The sequence below is a fragment of the Desmodus rotundus genome, chromosome 7 (genome assembly GCF_022682495.2).
Source record: "Desmodus rotundus isolate HL8 chromosome 7, HLdesRot8A.1, whole genome shotgun sequence".
Lineage (NCBI taxonomy): Eukaryota > Metazoa > Chordata > Mammalia > Chiroptera > Phyllostomidae > Desmodus > Desmodus rotundus.
In genome coordinates this window covers 30,199,580-30,216,462 of record NC_071393.1, presented here as the reverse complement: position 1 = coordinate 30,216,462, position 16,883 = coordinate 30,199,580, and the positions used below count along the sequence as shown (strand labels likewise).

Below are 16,883 nucleotides of genomic sequence, written 5' to 3'. Positions count from 1 at the left end.
AAAGACCAGAAACACAAAGAGCTCTTGATACTGTTAACAATTTTGCCCATGGTGCGTTTATTCTGTAAGGTCTTCTCGAACCCCTCACTCTTCTGTGTTCCTCTAAGGCCACAATGCTCATCTGGTTCCCAGCCTACATGGAGCAGGGGACACAGTATGAGCATAGGAGCCACAGAGGTTGGTATGAAATCCTGCCTGCACCACTTGCTCCCTATTTAATCATAGAAGAGTTCTTCACTTCTTCAGTCATTCTGCCTATATCTATAAGAATAGAAATGCTACCCTTCAGGATAGCTGCAAGGGGGAGATAGTACATACAAATTTCCTCACACATATTTGATGCTCAGTATTATCCATTACCCATGTTATCATTGGTATACTACTTGCTGTCATTATGTTGTAAGATTACTCCTCGTAAGTCATTTGCAGGCACAAAATAGATTAATATATTTTCAGAATGTAAGAAAGTGTTGGGTGCTTATTATTTCATTGATTAAATGATGATTGGTGGTTATGGACCCAGTTAGAAAATCTTTTCTTTTCTTTTATTTTATTTTTTTTAGGTGACTGGAAATGAGTCCTGAAAACTGGACTCAGGTAACAGTGTTTGTCCTTCTGGGTTTCCCCAGTGGCCATGTCCTGCAGTCCCTCCTGTTCCTGGGGTTGATGGTGACCTATATTGTAACAGCCACAGGCAACCTACTGATTATTGGGCTCAGCTGGATGGATCGACGCCTGCACACACAGATGTACTTCTTCCTGAGAAACTTGTCCTTCCTGGAGCTGTTGCTCGTGTCTGTTGTGGTTCCCAAGATGCTTGTCATCATCCTCACAGGGGATTGCTCTATCTCATTTGCCAGCTGCATCATCCAGTCCTACCTCTACTTCCTCCTAGGAACCACTGACTTCTTCCTCTTAGCTGTCATGTCTCTGGACCGTTACCTGGCAATCTGCCGACCACTCCACTATGAGATCCTGATGAGTGGTCGTGTCTGTTCCCAGCTAGTGCTGGCCTCCTGGCTAGCTGGATTCCTCTGGGTCCTTTGCCCTACCATCCTCATGGCCAGTTTACCTTTCTGTGGCCCCAATGGCATTGACCACTTCTTTTGTGACAGTTGGCCCTTGCTGAGGCTCTCCTGTGGGGACACTCACCTGCTGGAGCTGGTGGCTTTTGTGCTCTCCACATCAGTATTATTGGGCTCTCTGGCACTGACCTCAGTCTCCTATGCCTGCATCCTTGCCACTGTCCTCAGGGCCCCCACAGCCGCAGAGCGGAAGAAAGCGTTCTCCACCTGTGCCTCCCACCTTACAGTGGTGATCACTGTCTATGGCAGCTCCATTTTCCTCTACATTCGCTTGTCAGAGTCTCAATCCATGCTGCTCAACAAAGGAGCCTCCGTCCTGAGCTGTATCATCACGCCCCTCCTAAATCCCTTCATCTTCAGTCTCCGCAATGATAAGGTGAAGCAGGCCCTAAGAGACGCCCTGAGGTGGCACAGGCCCATGGGTGGGAGAAACTATGAGGGCCACATGTAAAAGGAAATATTGCTACTAGGTTGCAAAATTAAAATTTCATTTGATTTTTAAATGTATTTTGAGCCATTTATCAAGGTAATAGTGGTTATAAAATTGGGTTGTTGGCTGAGAAAAAAGGATTTTTTTAATTTCCCTTTATGACCCCTTAACACATCAAGATTTAGGCCTGAGAAACTCACTAGAACAAAGAGTTTTAACTAAAGGAGGTCACACAAGGGGAAAAAAGAGGGAAATACTAAGAGGAAACAAAGGAAGACACAAGCAGAGGGAGCAGATGATCAGAGGTGTGTCCTGATATTCCATTACTACACTACCTCTGAGGATAAACTGAGGGGAAAGCACAGAGCAGAAGACCTCTTCCTTCTTTACAACTAGGCCTCTTGTGGATGAGCGAGCCCCCAGGCTGTCCACAAAACAACCTGGCAGGTGGTCACATTAAATTATCTAAAAGAAACGGGATGGTGAGGCAAAGGATGGGCTGAGACTTTAAGCATCCTTAGTTTCCATGTGACATAGATGGAACTCAAGATCCGGTACACTGCTGAAGAGAAATACAAATGAAGTCTGAGTTGGTAGTTAGTAAATGATCATGGTATTCACAGTGGCCAGGGGTGAGATGATTAAGCCTTTGAGGTGAAAACTTGGTCTGGGAATAGATGGGAGAAGAGCAAGAGACTCAGTGAGACATATAACCCAAACCAAATAATGAACAAGCAAAACAGATATACATTCACTTTCGATTTTAAATGATAGACCTTCTGGATAGAGTGGTCTTTGTTGTAGGTCCTTCCTTTTCTTCACTTTGCATATTTCATGTCAATCCCTTTGGCCTGAAATGTTTCTGTTAAAAAATCTGCTGACAGTCTTATGGGAGCTCTTTTGTAGGTAACTGTCTTCTTCTTGCTGTTTTTAAGATTTTCTGTTTGTCTTTAACCTTTGCTATTTTAATAATTATGTGTCTTGGTATGGGCCTCTTTGAGTTTATCTTGTTTAGGACTCTCTGTGGTTCCTGGACTTGTGTGTCTCTTTCCTTCACCAGGTTTGGGAAGTTTTCAGTCATTATTTCTTCAAGTATGTTCTCAATCCCTTGCTTTCTTTCTTCCCCTTTTGGTATCTCTATGATATGGGTGTTGTTATGCTTGATGTTGTTCCACAGGTCTCTTAGACTGTCATCATTATTTTTTTTTCTTTTTGCTGCTTTAATTGCTTGTGAGATGCTTTATATTTTATGTATTCCAAACTCCTGATTCAATCCTCTGCTTCATCTAATCTGTTGTTGAATCTGTTAGTGTATTCTTCATTGTCATTCTGTGTTCATTTCTGACTTTCTGTCATTTTTATGCTGCTACCACTTTGTTGAAGTTCTCATCAAGTTCTTTGAGCATACTTATAACCATTGTTTTGAATTCTGTATCTGGTAGCTTGTTTGCCTTCATTTCATTTATTTATTTTACTGAGAATTTATTCTGTTCTTTTGTTTGAAACATGTTACATTGTATCCTCATTTTGGCTGCTTCTCTTTACTTGTTTTGTATATCAGGTAGATCTGCTCTCCAGGTCCATTCATACTATTGCAAAGGGCAAAGACTCATAGATAAAGAGCAGGCTGACAGCTGTCAAGCAGGATAGGGGATTGGGAGCCTGGGGGAGGTGAAGGGATTGAGCAAAAGAGAAAAAGAGAGATATAAATAAACAAACAAACAAACAAATAAAATTGAAGGTGAGTGAAATAAAGAGCTTCCCAGACAAGAAAATGCCAAAGGAGTTCATTACCACCAAACCAGTATCACTAAAAATTTTTTAAAGACTGCTTTAAAAAAAATAATTATAAAGAATAAATTGGCAACAAATATGTACCTATCAATAATTACTTTAAATGTAAATGGATCAAATGCTCTAATCAAAAGACATGGGGTAGCTAAATGAATAATAATAAAAAAAAAACATATATATGCTGTCTAAAGGATACCCATTTCAAAACAAAAGACACAAGAGACCAGTGCCAACCTTTCTATGCGAAGTCCTCCTATCATATGGCCAAATCTTGGTCTCTTTGGGCCTGATGAACACTGTTGGTGTCACCCTGATGAATCCTTGAGACCCAGCCCAAACACAAAGGTCCATGGGCACACAGCAAGTGGCAGCTGAACTCAGTGTACTCAGAAACTGTAGCTGAGTGGCATCAAATCCAGCACTGATGCCCAGTTTGAGTATCTGTTGATCTGGTTTATACAACTCGCCCATTCCAGGTGACTCACTGAGAGCTTCCCTCACATAACTCATTTACCAACAAAAGCTCTTTCAGAAACCAAGTCTAACAGGCAGCTAATAGGTGAGGGCAAATCTCAGGGAGCCTTGGGCCTTTGCTGACCTACCCTTGGGCATGGTGATGTTAGAAACTGGTCTTGGTATGCAAATAGGTCCCTCCCATGCACACCCAGGCCCAGCAGAGATAGCCACAAAGTTTGAGTTGCTTTGTAGCCCAGGGCCCATTACTGGCAGTGCCTGACATTGCTTCACACTGGATGACCTTCTAAGAGGCCTCAGGACCAACACAACCCTTGGTTTGGACCACATCAGAGCACAACCCAATTAGCTCCACAAGCGACACACACACACACAGGGAGATCTTGGAAGACACTAGACCCTGTTGGGGTGAATTCAGCTTGGTGGAACAAGCCCTCACACAGCAGCTCATACATTGCTCTCAGGGTTGACCTTCACAGCCAGCCAGAGGGGCACCCATACCAATGGGCCAACCGTAATCAACACTCAAACACAACAGGAAGGCTCACACAACACACACGAAAGACATCCCTAGCTTAAACAATCAGAAGAACTGTGCCTCCAAGCACCATAAGACACGTACTACAAAAAAACCACCATCCAAGATACAGCATATCAAACTAATAACCAGAAACAAATATGGAGAAATAGCCAAAATAATGAGACAAAGAAACAAATCTCAAATGAAAGAACAGGAGAAATCCCCACAAAAAAGAACTAAATGAAATGGAGGCAGGCAAGCTACCAGATACCAAGTTCACGACACTGATTATAAGGACACTCAGGAAGCATAGTGATAATATCAACAGCATAAAAAGGACATAGAAACCATAAAAAGGAACCTGTCAGAAAAGAAGACTACAATACCTGCAATAAAGCATACACTAGACATAGTCAACAGCAGGCTAAATAAAGGAAAGGACTGAATCAGCAATTTAAAATTAGTCTTCAAAAAAACACAATCACAGCAGCAAAAAGAGTTAAAAAGAGAAATAAGGGTAGGCTAAGGAACTTCTGGCACAACGTGAAGCAAAACAACATCTTCATCATAGGAATACCAGGAAAAAAAAGGGAGAGAGAGAGCAAGGAATACAGAGCCTATTTGAAGAAATAATGGCTGAAGACTTTCCTCACATGGTGAAACAAAAAGACACAGGTTTATGGAGAGTATTATGCTAAGTGAAATAAGCCAGACAGTGAAAGACAAATACCATATGATCTCACCTATAAGTGGAACCTAATCAACATAACAAGCAAATGAGAAAAAACAACAACAAAACAAAACGAAAAAAAAAACAAAACCCGGAGACATGGAAATAAAGAACAAACTGACAGGGCCCAGAGGGGAGAGGGGAAGAGGATAGCAGGGGAAAGAAGGGGAACATGTACAAATGGCCCATGGACAAGGACAGCAGGGAGGAGATTGTCTTTGGTAGTGGAGGTTGGGCAGGGCTGGCAAGAGCAATGGGGAAAAATGGGGACAACTATAACAGAACAACAATAAAAAAAAAGACACACAGGTTCAGGAAGCCTAGAAAGTCTCAAACAAGATGAGTGCAAAGGGGCACACACTAAGACACATCATAATCAAAATGGCAAAGGTAAAAAACAAAGAAAGATTCTTAAAAGCAGCAAAAGAAAGACAGTTAGTTACCTACACAGGAGCTCCTATAAGACTGTGAGCTGATTTTTCAACATAAACATTTCAGGCCAGAAAAGATTAGCACAAAGTATTCAAAGTGATGAAAGCCAAACGCTGACAATCAAGACTACTTTACCCCGCAAAGCTTTCATTTAAAATTGAAAAAAAAATTAAGAGCTACCCACACAAGAAAAAGCTAAAGGCATTCATTATGACCAAACCAACATTAAAGTAAATGTTAAGGAATTTTCATTATGAAGAAGAAAGAAAAAACAGAAACATAGTTAGAAAGAATAAAGTGACAAGAAATACATACCTCTCAATAATCACTTTCAATGTAAATGACTTTAATGCTCTAAACTTTATGTGGAACCACAAAGACATAGGGTAGCTAAATGGATAAGAAAACAAACAGGGTAAAGCAAAAGAGGGTTTATAGTTGTTTGTATAAAAGTAACACAATGATACATAAAATACAAGAATAAACTCTGTGTTTTGTGTACTCACAACTGTAAACATATTTTTGACTGAACATGTTTGCTGCCTACAAGAGACCCACCTTAGAACAGAGGACACAACATAAAGACACAATCTTCCACAACTAAATTTTTAAAAGCTGAAAATCTGAATAGACTGATTATAAATAATGAAATCAAAGCAGTAATCAAAAAAACTCCCAGAAAACAAAAGTCCTGGACCGAATGGCTTCACAGGTAAATTTTACTAATATTAAGATAAGAAGGAATACCCTCCTGCTCAAATTATTCCAAAAACTTCATAAAGAGGGAAAATTACAAAGCTCGTTTTAGGAAGCCAGCATTATCCTAATTCAAAACCACATAAAGACATTACACCAAAAGTAAAGACATTACGCCAATAACCCCAATCAGCATAAAGGCAAAAATACTCAACAAAATATTACCAAACTGAATCCAACAATACATTATAAGAATCCTATACCTTGATCAAGTGAGAATTATTTGGAGCATGAAAGTTGATATATCTGCAAATCAATTAATGTGATACACCACATAAATAAAATGAAGAATAAAAATCACATGATCGTATCAATAAATGCAGAAAAAGTATTTGACAATATCCAGTACCCTTTTATGACAAAAACTCTCACAAAAGAAGGTACACAGGGAACATACCATAACATAATAAAGACTATATGATGCAGAAACCAGCCTGCAGTGTCTCCAGCGTTGTGGCAGAGATGAGACAAATTCACAGGGACTACTGAGTCCTGTGGAGGAAAAGGGACAGCAAGGCCACTCTCTTATGGGGAGAGTGCTCCGACCCTTGCCTTGACAGGCTTTTATTGCTTTTCTGGGCACATTACATTGAGGATGGTCCTCATTTACTATGCATAGGTTCGCTTTAGGTGGTTACCTTTACAGACAACAAAGGAGAGGACCTTGCTAATTACATCAAAAAGGAAGGATATTTACAAATGTAAAGGGAAAAGTGGTTGAACTGGTTATCCTAGTCTTTGGAAGGTTTAGCATAGATTTTAGGAAGTTACTTTAAAGATATGCAGTAAATGTTTGCTGCCTCAATTCAGGGTGAGGGAGTTTTAGCAAAAAGCAAGTCTCAAAGTGGCCTAGGTACAATGCAGGCCTGATTCCCCACAGGAGAACATATCTGTGGGCATGGGTCCTGTGTGCCAGACCTCGCTTTCCACTGGCCTTTCCGAGTGGGAGATGGGCCCACACCACGCAGAATGGTCTCCTACAACCATATATGACAAACCCACAGCTAATATCATAGTCAATGGGGATTAAAAGTGTTTTATTTAAGATTAGGAACAAGCCAAGGACGTCCACAGTCACCAGTTTTATTCCACATAGTGCTAGAAGTCCTGAAGACTGTAATCAGACAAGAAGAAGGAATAAAAGGCATCCAAACTGAAAAGGTAGAAGTAAAACTCTCATTGTTTGCAGATGACATTATAGACTTTATGGAGTACACTTAAGAGTCCACCAAAACCTACTATAATTGATCAATGAATTCAGTAATGTACACGATACAAAATTAGTATTCAGAAATTGGTTGAAATTTTATTCATCAATAATGAGCACTCAGAAAGGAAAACTGTAAAATAATACCATTTATAATTGCATCAAAAATAAAATGCCTAGGAATAAATTTAACCAAGCAGGTAAGAGATCTATGTTTGGAAAATTATAACACACTGAAGGAAAAAATCAAAAAAGATATAAGTAAATTAAAGCATATACCAGGTTCACGGATAGGAAAACTTAACATCATTGGGTCCATACTACCCAAAGCAATTTAAAGATTTAATGCAACTTCTGTCAAAAGCGTAATGGTATATGTTACAAAACTAGAAGAAATTATCCAAATTTGTATATGGAACCACAAAAAAATTCAAATAACCTTAGCAATCCTGAGAGTGTAGAACACAGTTGAAAGTATCATGTGACCTGATATAAAACTACAAGAAACAGCATGATACTGGCACAACAATGACATGTGTAGACCAATGGAACAGAATAGAGGGTCCACAAATACCCACATCTATGTGGTCAGTTAATATTTGATCAAGAATGAAAAAATGTACAATAGGGTAAATAAGGTCTATTCAATAAACTGTATTTGGAAAATTTCACAGATAAATTTTAACAAAGATTTTTAAAAACTAATACCTGTCTTGTTCAAAGTATTCCAAAATATCTCAAAAAAAAAAAGATAGAAGATCCCTGATTTTATATTACAAGGCCAGCATTACCCTAATTCAAAAACTAGATCTAAATACTACCTACAGTGTAAATTATAGGCCAGTATTCCTAATGAACATAGATGCAAAAAAATCTTCAACAAAATATTAGCAAACCAAATTTGATGAAGTGGGTTTAATCCTGGGGTGCAATGTTTGTACAATATTCATTCATTAATGTGATACAATCAATTAATGTGATACACCACATAAACAAAATTAAGGATAAAATTATATGATCATATCAAAGGAAGAAAAACATTAAAAACATCCAGCACCCATTTATAATAAAAACTCTAAGGAAAGTGAAAATAGAGGAAACATAACTAAATATAATAAAGGCCATATATCACAAAACCACAGCTTATATCATACTCAACAAAGGAAAAATAAAAGCATTTTCCATAAGTTCAGGGACAAGACAAGGATGTCCACTTATACCACTTTTACTTAACACAGTACTGAAAGTCCTAGCCAAAGCAGTCAGACAAGAATAAGAAATAAAAAGCATGCAAATTGGAAAAAGAATGGTTAAACTGTCATTGTAGCAGATGACATAATATTGTATATAGCAAACCCTAAAGACTGCACCAAAAACTACTACAACTTATAAATGAATTCAATATCAAAATGCAAAATTAATAGTAAAAACTTGGTTGCATTGTTATACACCAATGATCAACTGTCCAAAAATGAAACTAAGAAATAAATCCCATTTACAACTGCCTCAAAAAAATAAAAATAAAATACCTACAAATAAATTTAACCAAAAATGTAAAAAACCTATATGTACAAAATTGTAAGACATTGAAGAAAGAAATTGAAGAAAATACAAATAAATGGAAGCATATATGGTACTTATGAATAAGAATTAACATCATTAAAATGTCCATACTACCCAAAGCTATCTATAGTCAATGCAATTCCTATCAATATACCAATGGTGCTTTTCACTGAACTAGAACAAACAATTGAAAATTTTATGTGGAATCACAATAGACCTCAAAGAACAAAGTTGAAGGTATCATATTACCTGGCATCAAACTATACAAGGCTACAGCAAATAAAATAGCCTGATACTGGCAAAAAACAGACACATAGATTAATAGAACAGAATATAGAGCCCAGAAATAAACCCATGCCTATATGGTCAATTAATCTATGAAAAAGAAAGCAAGAATATACAACAAGGTAAAAACAATCTATTCAATAAATGGTTTAGGGAAATTGGACATAAACATGCAAAAAAATGAAAATAAACCAACTTCTTACAAAATGTACAAGAATGAACTCAAAATAGATTAAAGACTTAAATCTAAGACTTGAAACCATAAGACTCCTAGAAGAAAGCATAAACAATAAAATCTCCGACATTTCTCTTAACAATATTTTTCTGATACATCTCGTTGGGCAAAGAAAAAAAAGAAAGTTGTTCATTCAATTTCCCAATAATTTATTATTATTATTATTATTAAATTTTGGTTATCAATGTCAGTATTATTGTAGGTTTTATTAAAAGTCAATGAAATTAATCTTATTTACTGCACTGGTGTTAAGACAAATATTGATTACATTATTAAGACAGATTAAGATTATTACAAAATAAACCAGAATTACAGTAACTCATGTTCATTATGTAGTGAAAAAACTATAATATATCTATGTTATTATATAACTTTTATATTTATAAATTATATTATATAATTATATAATCATATAGTAGGTAATCCTTACTAACAGAGGAAGAAGCTACTAATACCTAAAACACTTGGATTAATTTCAAAGCACCAGATTGAGTGAAGACTACATGCTGTAGGAATGAATTTATAAAATTCTAAAAAATTCAGAATTTTGCTTATAGAAAACACCAAAGTGGTTGTCATGGGCTGAGGCTGGGAAAGGAGAGCATTTAGGGTAAAATGGTACAAGGAAACTCTTGAAGAGAATGGAAATATTTTAAACCATTACTATAGAGGTGGTGGTGGTTATATGACTGTATACCTTTGGCAAAACTCAAAAAAATACACACTTATAACTGTCTTTTGTGTGTAAATCATATCTCAATAAAACAGATTTTAAAATATTTAACTAGAGATATACATCTGTATAAATACTGTCAGTGTAAGAAGCAGATTAAAGCATATTTCAACACATTATAAACATTTCAGAAAAAAGTTTTGTTTTCCAAGTTTATAGTTCCCTGAGACACTGAGGCTGTTCTCTAAGTTTTTCTTTAAGTAAATAAAATAGGCTCCCAAGAGAGTCTCCCAAGAGACCTGAACTTTGTAACTGTGATTAGTTACTCCAATCCTAACATTCTGTGACTGCAATAATAATAATGAATCTTTTTATGCCATAGTCCCAAGAGCAATTCTAAACCAAATCTCTACAGGTGGACAGAAAATTATTAAATATCAAAATTCATCCCTTTGTAATCACTTTAACACAGGCAAGGTAATATTACTTTCTGGAGAAGCTAAATAAAGTGGATACATGTAAAATCAGGTCACAATACACCTGGCGAATGAGCAGGAGTCACTAAACAAAGTGATGAAAGTTTAGAGTGGCATTTCAATGAACGCAAGCACAAACTTTTTCTAACGATCAGGGCCATTAAAGTAGAATAAGATGCCTCAAGAAACAGTGAGCTTAACATCACTGAACAAGTTGGCAGAGACATTGCAGGATATTTTAGCACCAGGTTGGCTCATATGCCCTTTAAATTTCTCCTCTAATCTGACATCCTATAGTTCTGAATAATTCCAAGTTTCTAAACAGAGCCACAGAAGAAATGGAAAAATCACTGAATAGGCAGGAAATTACGTTACTACAACTGAAAAAAATCTAAGAGGTGGGAAGCTTCAGTCACTTTCACCAGAGATGTAAAGTACAAGGACCTGCCCTTCATTCAGCTGTGTCTGACTTCCAGATCGGTCAACAAACCCAGTCATTCCGCTCCATTAGCAAAAATGCGACTCTGCATATATATTACTTGAAACTCAGAGGAATATACTGAAACTGAGATACACTAAGTGTGTACAAGAAAAAATGAAATGATAACATAATGCGCAGACATTCTTAGTATAAGTCAAGACATAGATTTTTGCTAAGAGAATAAGAAAAGACTTGGGAAAAGTAAGCAGAGGTTACAAAAAGACAGTTTTTTATTCAAATGAAGAAAGACAGAGTACCTAAGCGAAAATTGAGTAACTACTTGGTGTAGTTTTGAAAGCAGGGTTAAATAGCATACGGGCACGAATCTCAGACTAGGACTGAGAGAGATTCATATGGAATTTAAAACCAAAGCAATCAAAGAATTTTAGAAATAATGGATGGAATGAATTAGTAAAAAATACCCAAAGTTTAACTTTCTTAACATATTTGAATGGAAAAAAATGCCAACTGTTCGACAATCAATATGATGTAAGTATACGTCATTATGTAATAATATACTTTATTAAGTATACTTTATAATGTAATTATTATGTAATTATTCATATTTATATGTTAATCACTCTTACTAAATTTGTTTACATGTATATTTTACTAATTAAAGTGAGATTACTGCTCTGTCAAAAATTTTTTAATAATGTCAGAGTCAAATATTGTAGATTTAATGTATGTAACTAAGTGTTTTTAATGTACTTCAGTTACAATTAAAGTTTTCCACATTTTACTTATAGCCGCACAGATCTCAAATTATCACTAAAGCCCTCCCTCACCACATCTTAGTTATTTCCTGTTGGTCTTTCCCCAGCCCTGTGTTCTCAAACATCGATGGAACATGAAAGAGGCCTACATCCCTGTCTCTGGCCCTTGATCCAGGCATTCGGGCTTCCTCCTTTTAGAAATGAAGAAGGTAAGAATCAGGATGCTTGAGAGTTTTCTTACAGAGTACAAGGCTATAAGTAGCCAAACAAGAAATAAAACATGGGTTCTCTGATTTCAAAACCTGCTATACTTTCTCCATTATTTAACATTTTTCTGACTATATCTGGAATCTTGAAAAGTACAAATGTGCAATTTTATGAAAATTTTTAAAGATTCACAGAAATGGTATTGAAGAAAAATACTAAAAAAAATTGAAAGCCTTAGCTTAGCAAGGTCACAATTAAATTGCTCTCTACAATATTGTCATTGTCCAGAACATTTCCTCCTAGACATGATGGGCTCCCGTGGGAGCGGAGATCATGTAGGAAAACTAAAACAAAGCCAGGGATTTTTTTCACCGTCATAAAGTTGAAACTCTACAGAGGACAGCGATGCTATGTCTTCTTCTCAAAGAAGTACATGTGATCCGAATACAGCCAGAAAAAGGCTCTTGATGCTACTTTTCCCATAGTTGCAGGACCCTGTGACAACCACAGCAAACAGCAGGATGGGTGTCCAGACATCCCAGGTTTTTGTAGTTAAAGAATGGCATAATGCTTTTGAAGGTCCCACACTGTCTAACTTTTACAAACCCAGAGGGATCCAAGTTCCTCTCAGGGCCATCGAAGACCATGTAGGCAGGAAAGGAAATGGAGGTCACTAATGTACATGTTGTAAAACAATTAACTGGATAAATGGGAGGAATAATGGAAGAGCTGATAGGCAGCAGCACGAGAACCCACAGTGCTGTCAGTGGTGAAGGTGGGAAGGGGTGAATGAAAGGAAATAGTAAAGCGTTTCTCTATTTGTTTACACGGTATGATGCATTGTTTCTATATTAGACCCCAGTAACATTAATAGTGGTCCATCCACATAGGGTAATGTCCTTTTGTGCAATAGTAATCAGTTTAGAAGTTTATTATCTGGGTGCAGGAGCAGTGGAAAGAGTTCCGACTGGTACCAATTTTATGGTCCTATTTTAATAGATGAGAACCTTTGGAGTATTTTGATAACTTAAAAGATTAAATAAACTGCCTCGTAATAATTTTGAAGATTACCATAAGAAATGGAATATGCATCGGTTATTGAAAATTATTTCTTCCATCCTAGGCTTTCCCTGCTTGTGATCCTCCCCATCTCTAAACCATGAAAGACCTGATGTATTAGGCCTCTTGGTTTTTGCATCCCTTCCCCATCCCCAGCATTAATATTGCAGCACAGTAATCCCGAACTATGTAGGTTCCGTGTACGAACTAGAGAAAAGGTGGCACACACCCCAGAACGATAGAGAATATGCTAAACGTCTGTGTCTGGTACACAAAGACACAGAGTTTACCATTGCTTAGCCTGGGGCAGCTGCACCCCGTGCTTAAAAGAGGAGCTCCTTAAATTCCAATTTCTTCATTTAGTAAACAAGTAAACACCTTTCGTGCTCAATAAATGGGGGTGAAACAGATAGGGTGCCTGCCTTCTCCGAAAACAAAACCAATATGTAGACTGGAAAGGAATATATGGATGACTGATAATTTTCCTTTATACATGTTAAAACTGAGGCCAAGGATTTACCAGAAAGTAAATAGAGTTCTACAAATTTAACAGCAAGTCAAATTACTCAGCTCCAGTTACATTTGAAAATTACTCTTAGATGGGTGATACCACCATGCATTTGCACAAAATTTTACTACAACTTAGAAATGGCAAATAATTTTACGAAACCAATATTTCCTTATCTAGAATGAAGACAGTAAAGACAAAAACTTTCTTCTTAAAAAAATAAGGTTAACTTGATCTGTGGGATAAATGAACACTAAATAGAAATAATGAGGCAACACGGGGACCCCAAAAAGTCGCAGCTAACTTATCATATGAAAATCTGTTCAGAAAAAAAGTCCTTCGTGCAAAGTAACTAAGAAGTCCTCTTCCCAGACACAGAGTCTGAGGAAAATGACCCCTTTAAACAGGAGCTGGGTAGGTTCCAAGCACAGACAGAAACTAGGTCAGGGTTCATAAATTGGTCATTTTAACTTAAAACTAAAGGATTATCCTCAAAATAATACATCAAAGAGAGTGTGTTGCAACTGAATCATATATCCATGCACTGTGTCTGTGTTCAGCAAAGCTGAGAAGTATTTAAAGATTAAACTCAGAGTTTCAAGTACCACCTATGTGCATCCACTCTTTTTGCATTACTATTAATAAGCTGATCTTAAAATGGTTGAAAAGAACATACAATAAAAGGGATGTGTTGGGGAGAATCTATAAGAATCAGCTGGGGAAGGGGAGGGGAAAGGTTGGTTGTTCCTCTGGATGCTGCTGTAGACATAGGGTTACAAGGAACAAGGAAGAAACATACTGATCAATTTCCCAAAGGACTTTTTTCAAATACATAGAATGAGTTATGCAAACTATGAACTATGTGTCATTGACCTACTTGTTCTCTAACAGTGTGCACATAAAAATGTATATCATTATAAGAAATAAAAAGAAAAACCATGTAGCCTTATAAAGAGATCAATTATTATTACATCAAAATATCTTGAGTCCATCTAGATATTATACTGATACCCAACACAGTATCAGTAACAAAAGTGAGCAGAGATGAATACCTGTATATCATCTCTACAAGTGTATCATCTCATCATCTATTCATAGAGATGAATACCTGTAGTCATCCCTTCTATTTGACTACCTAGGCCCATTTTCATAGTTCCTGCCCTCTTATTTAGATGCTGCCTGAAAAGTTGAAATAACTTTGAAAAAAGTAACTCAACTTTTATTAACATTCCCTCCCTCCATTTTCCAAATCGACAGGATTTTCAGGTAAGTCAGTCTCTCTTCTTAGGTACAGAATTTAGCTGGGAAAATAGGTCAACAGGAGTGAGAGACAGAAGGGAAGGAGCAGTGGGTAAAAGAAAATAAAATCATAAAGACTGGAGTTTTATGGTAGCATGGAGATAATTTCATTCAACCCAAAACCATAAATATGAGAAAACTGAGGTCAGAAGAAGTCCAGTGTTTTAGCCAAGGCACCACACATTCGTTAGGGTCCCAGGCAGGGGGAAACCAACTTATTCTGAACTCTTAACTCAAAGGGTTTTCTTTTTCACTTCATCTAATCACTGATATTGGGAGCTAAAAATGTGTTTAACCTGATTTTCATCCCTATACTTTATTACTTTTTCAGAGACACATTACCCTCTGAGCATTACATGCAATGGAGATGCAAAATCAGACCACAGTGACTGAATTTACTCTGACTGCCTTCCCTGTGCTCCAGAGCCTTCAGATTTCCCTCTTCGTGGTTCTCTTGTTCACTTACATGCTCACTCTAATAGGAAATATTGTCATCATTTCCCTAATATGGGCTGATAATCGCCTCCACACCCCAATGTACTTCTTCCTCAGCAATTTGTCATTTTTGGACATTTTATACACGACCTCAGTTACCCCAAAGCTCTTAACCTGTCTCCTAGAAGACAGGAAAACCATATCTTTTGCTGGCTGTATCACCCAAACATACTTCTTTTTTTTCCTGGGGACAGTGGAGTTTATCCTGCTGGCGGTGATGTCCTTTGACCGCTATGTGGCCATCTGCAACCCCCTGCGCTACCCCATCATCATGAACAGCAGGGTCTGCCTCCTGCTGGTTCTGGGCTGCTGGGTGGGGGCCTTTCTGTCAGTGCTGGCACCAACCATTGTGGTGTCCAGATTGCCTTTCTGTTACAGAGAAATTAGTCACTTCTTTTGTGACATTGCCCCTCTGCTACAGGCGGCCTGTGTTGAGACTCATTTCATTGAGATGATAAACTTTCTCTTATCTTCCCTCATCCTCCTGACCTCCCTGGTGCTCACCACCATTTCCTACACCTACATCATTTCTACCATCCTGCGCATCCCCTCAGCCCGAGGACGTCACAAGGCCTTCTCCACCTGCGCTTCTCACATCACTGTCGTCTCCATTGCCTATGGGAGCAACATCTTCATGTATGTGAGGCCCAGCCAGGACTACTCACTAGATTTTGACAAAGTGACAGCTGTCCTCACCACAATGGTGACCCCTCTTCTGAACCCCTTCATTTATAGCCTCAGGAATGAAAAGGTAAAGGAAGTTGTGCGAGAAGCGGTGAACCAAATTATGTCCTTACTGTATAGGAGAACTTGAAACTTTAATGCACAGGGGGTATTTGAGAGTGTATTTGCTAAGAATGGCAACTTTCAATGCTGGAACTCAGTGTGCTGAGGGACATGTCTGAAGACCATAAAATCAAATATCTATGGGAAGATAGGAAAAGGCTTCATGCCACATCAGATGTGAAGAAGCATGGTAGTCAAGCTCCAGAGGAGGCAACTCAGCCATAGACAAAATAACACATCATAAGCACTATTGTTGGACCATCTAACACATAGAAAATCATGGATCAGTGAAAAATACTGAACTAATGACAGAAAACCTGAATATGAAACCTAGATTTACAACTTTTATCACGTTACACTTAGCTTATCAGAACCTTAGTTTTTCATCTGTAAAGTGGAGACTATAGTTTATGCTTTTGCTTTTGCTTTTGTTTTTTTGTTATTGTAGGCTTAACTAAGACAGTCTAAGAAACAGAACCACATATAGTTGAAAGTGAACACTTCTTATTCAGTCTTTACAGATATTGCAAGGTGACTGGTTTAATCCCCAACAGCTAAATGCTATGATGATGATAATAATAAGAACAACAACAACAACAACAAGGAAGAGGAGTAACATAACCCTGGGTTTGTACAGTATCCTTAAATATGTACATATATATCTTGTTTAAT

The 16,883-nt window shown here is 37.5% G+C and overlaps 2 protein-coding genes across 2 annotated transcripts; both read left to right on the top strand.

Annotated features, from left to right (window-relative positions):
• The first annotated feature begins 567 nt into the window (after positions 1-567).
• Positions 568-1,544, top strand: OR6T1 (olfactory receptor family 6 subfamily T member 1). Its single transcript, XM_024557230.3, has one exon. It carries the CDS (start codon positions 574-576, stop codon positions 1,534-1,536), a length of 963 nt encoding a protein of 320 aa, XP_024412998.2. The 5' UTR covers positions 568-573; the 3' UTR covers positions 1,537-1,544.
• Positions 1,545-15,297: 13,753 nt separating this feature from the next.
• On the top strand, positions 15,298-16,239 carry LOC112301757 (olfactory receptor 6M1). The gene has a single exon (XM_024557229.2). The coding sequence runs from the start codon at positions 15,298-15,300 to the stop codon at positions 16,237-16,239; it is 942 nt and encodes a 313-aa protein (XP_024412997.2).
• Positions 16,240-16,883: the final 644 nt, after the last annotated feature.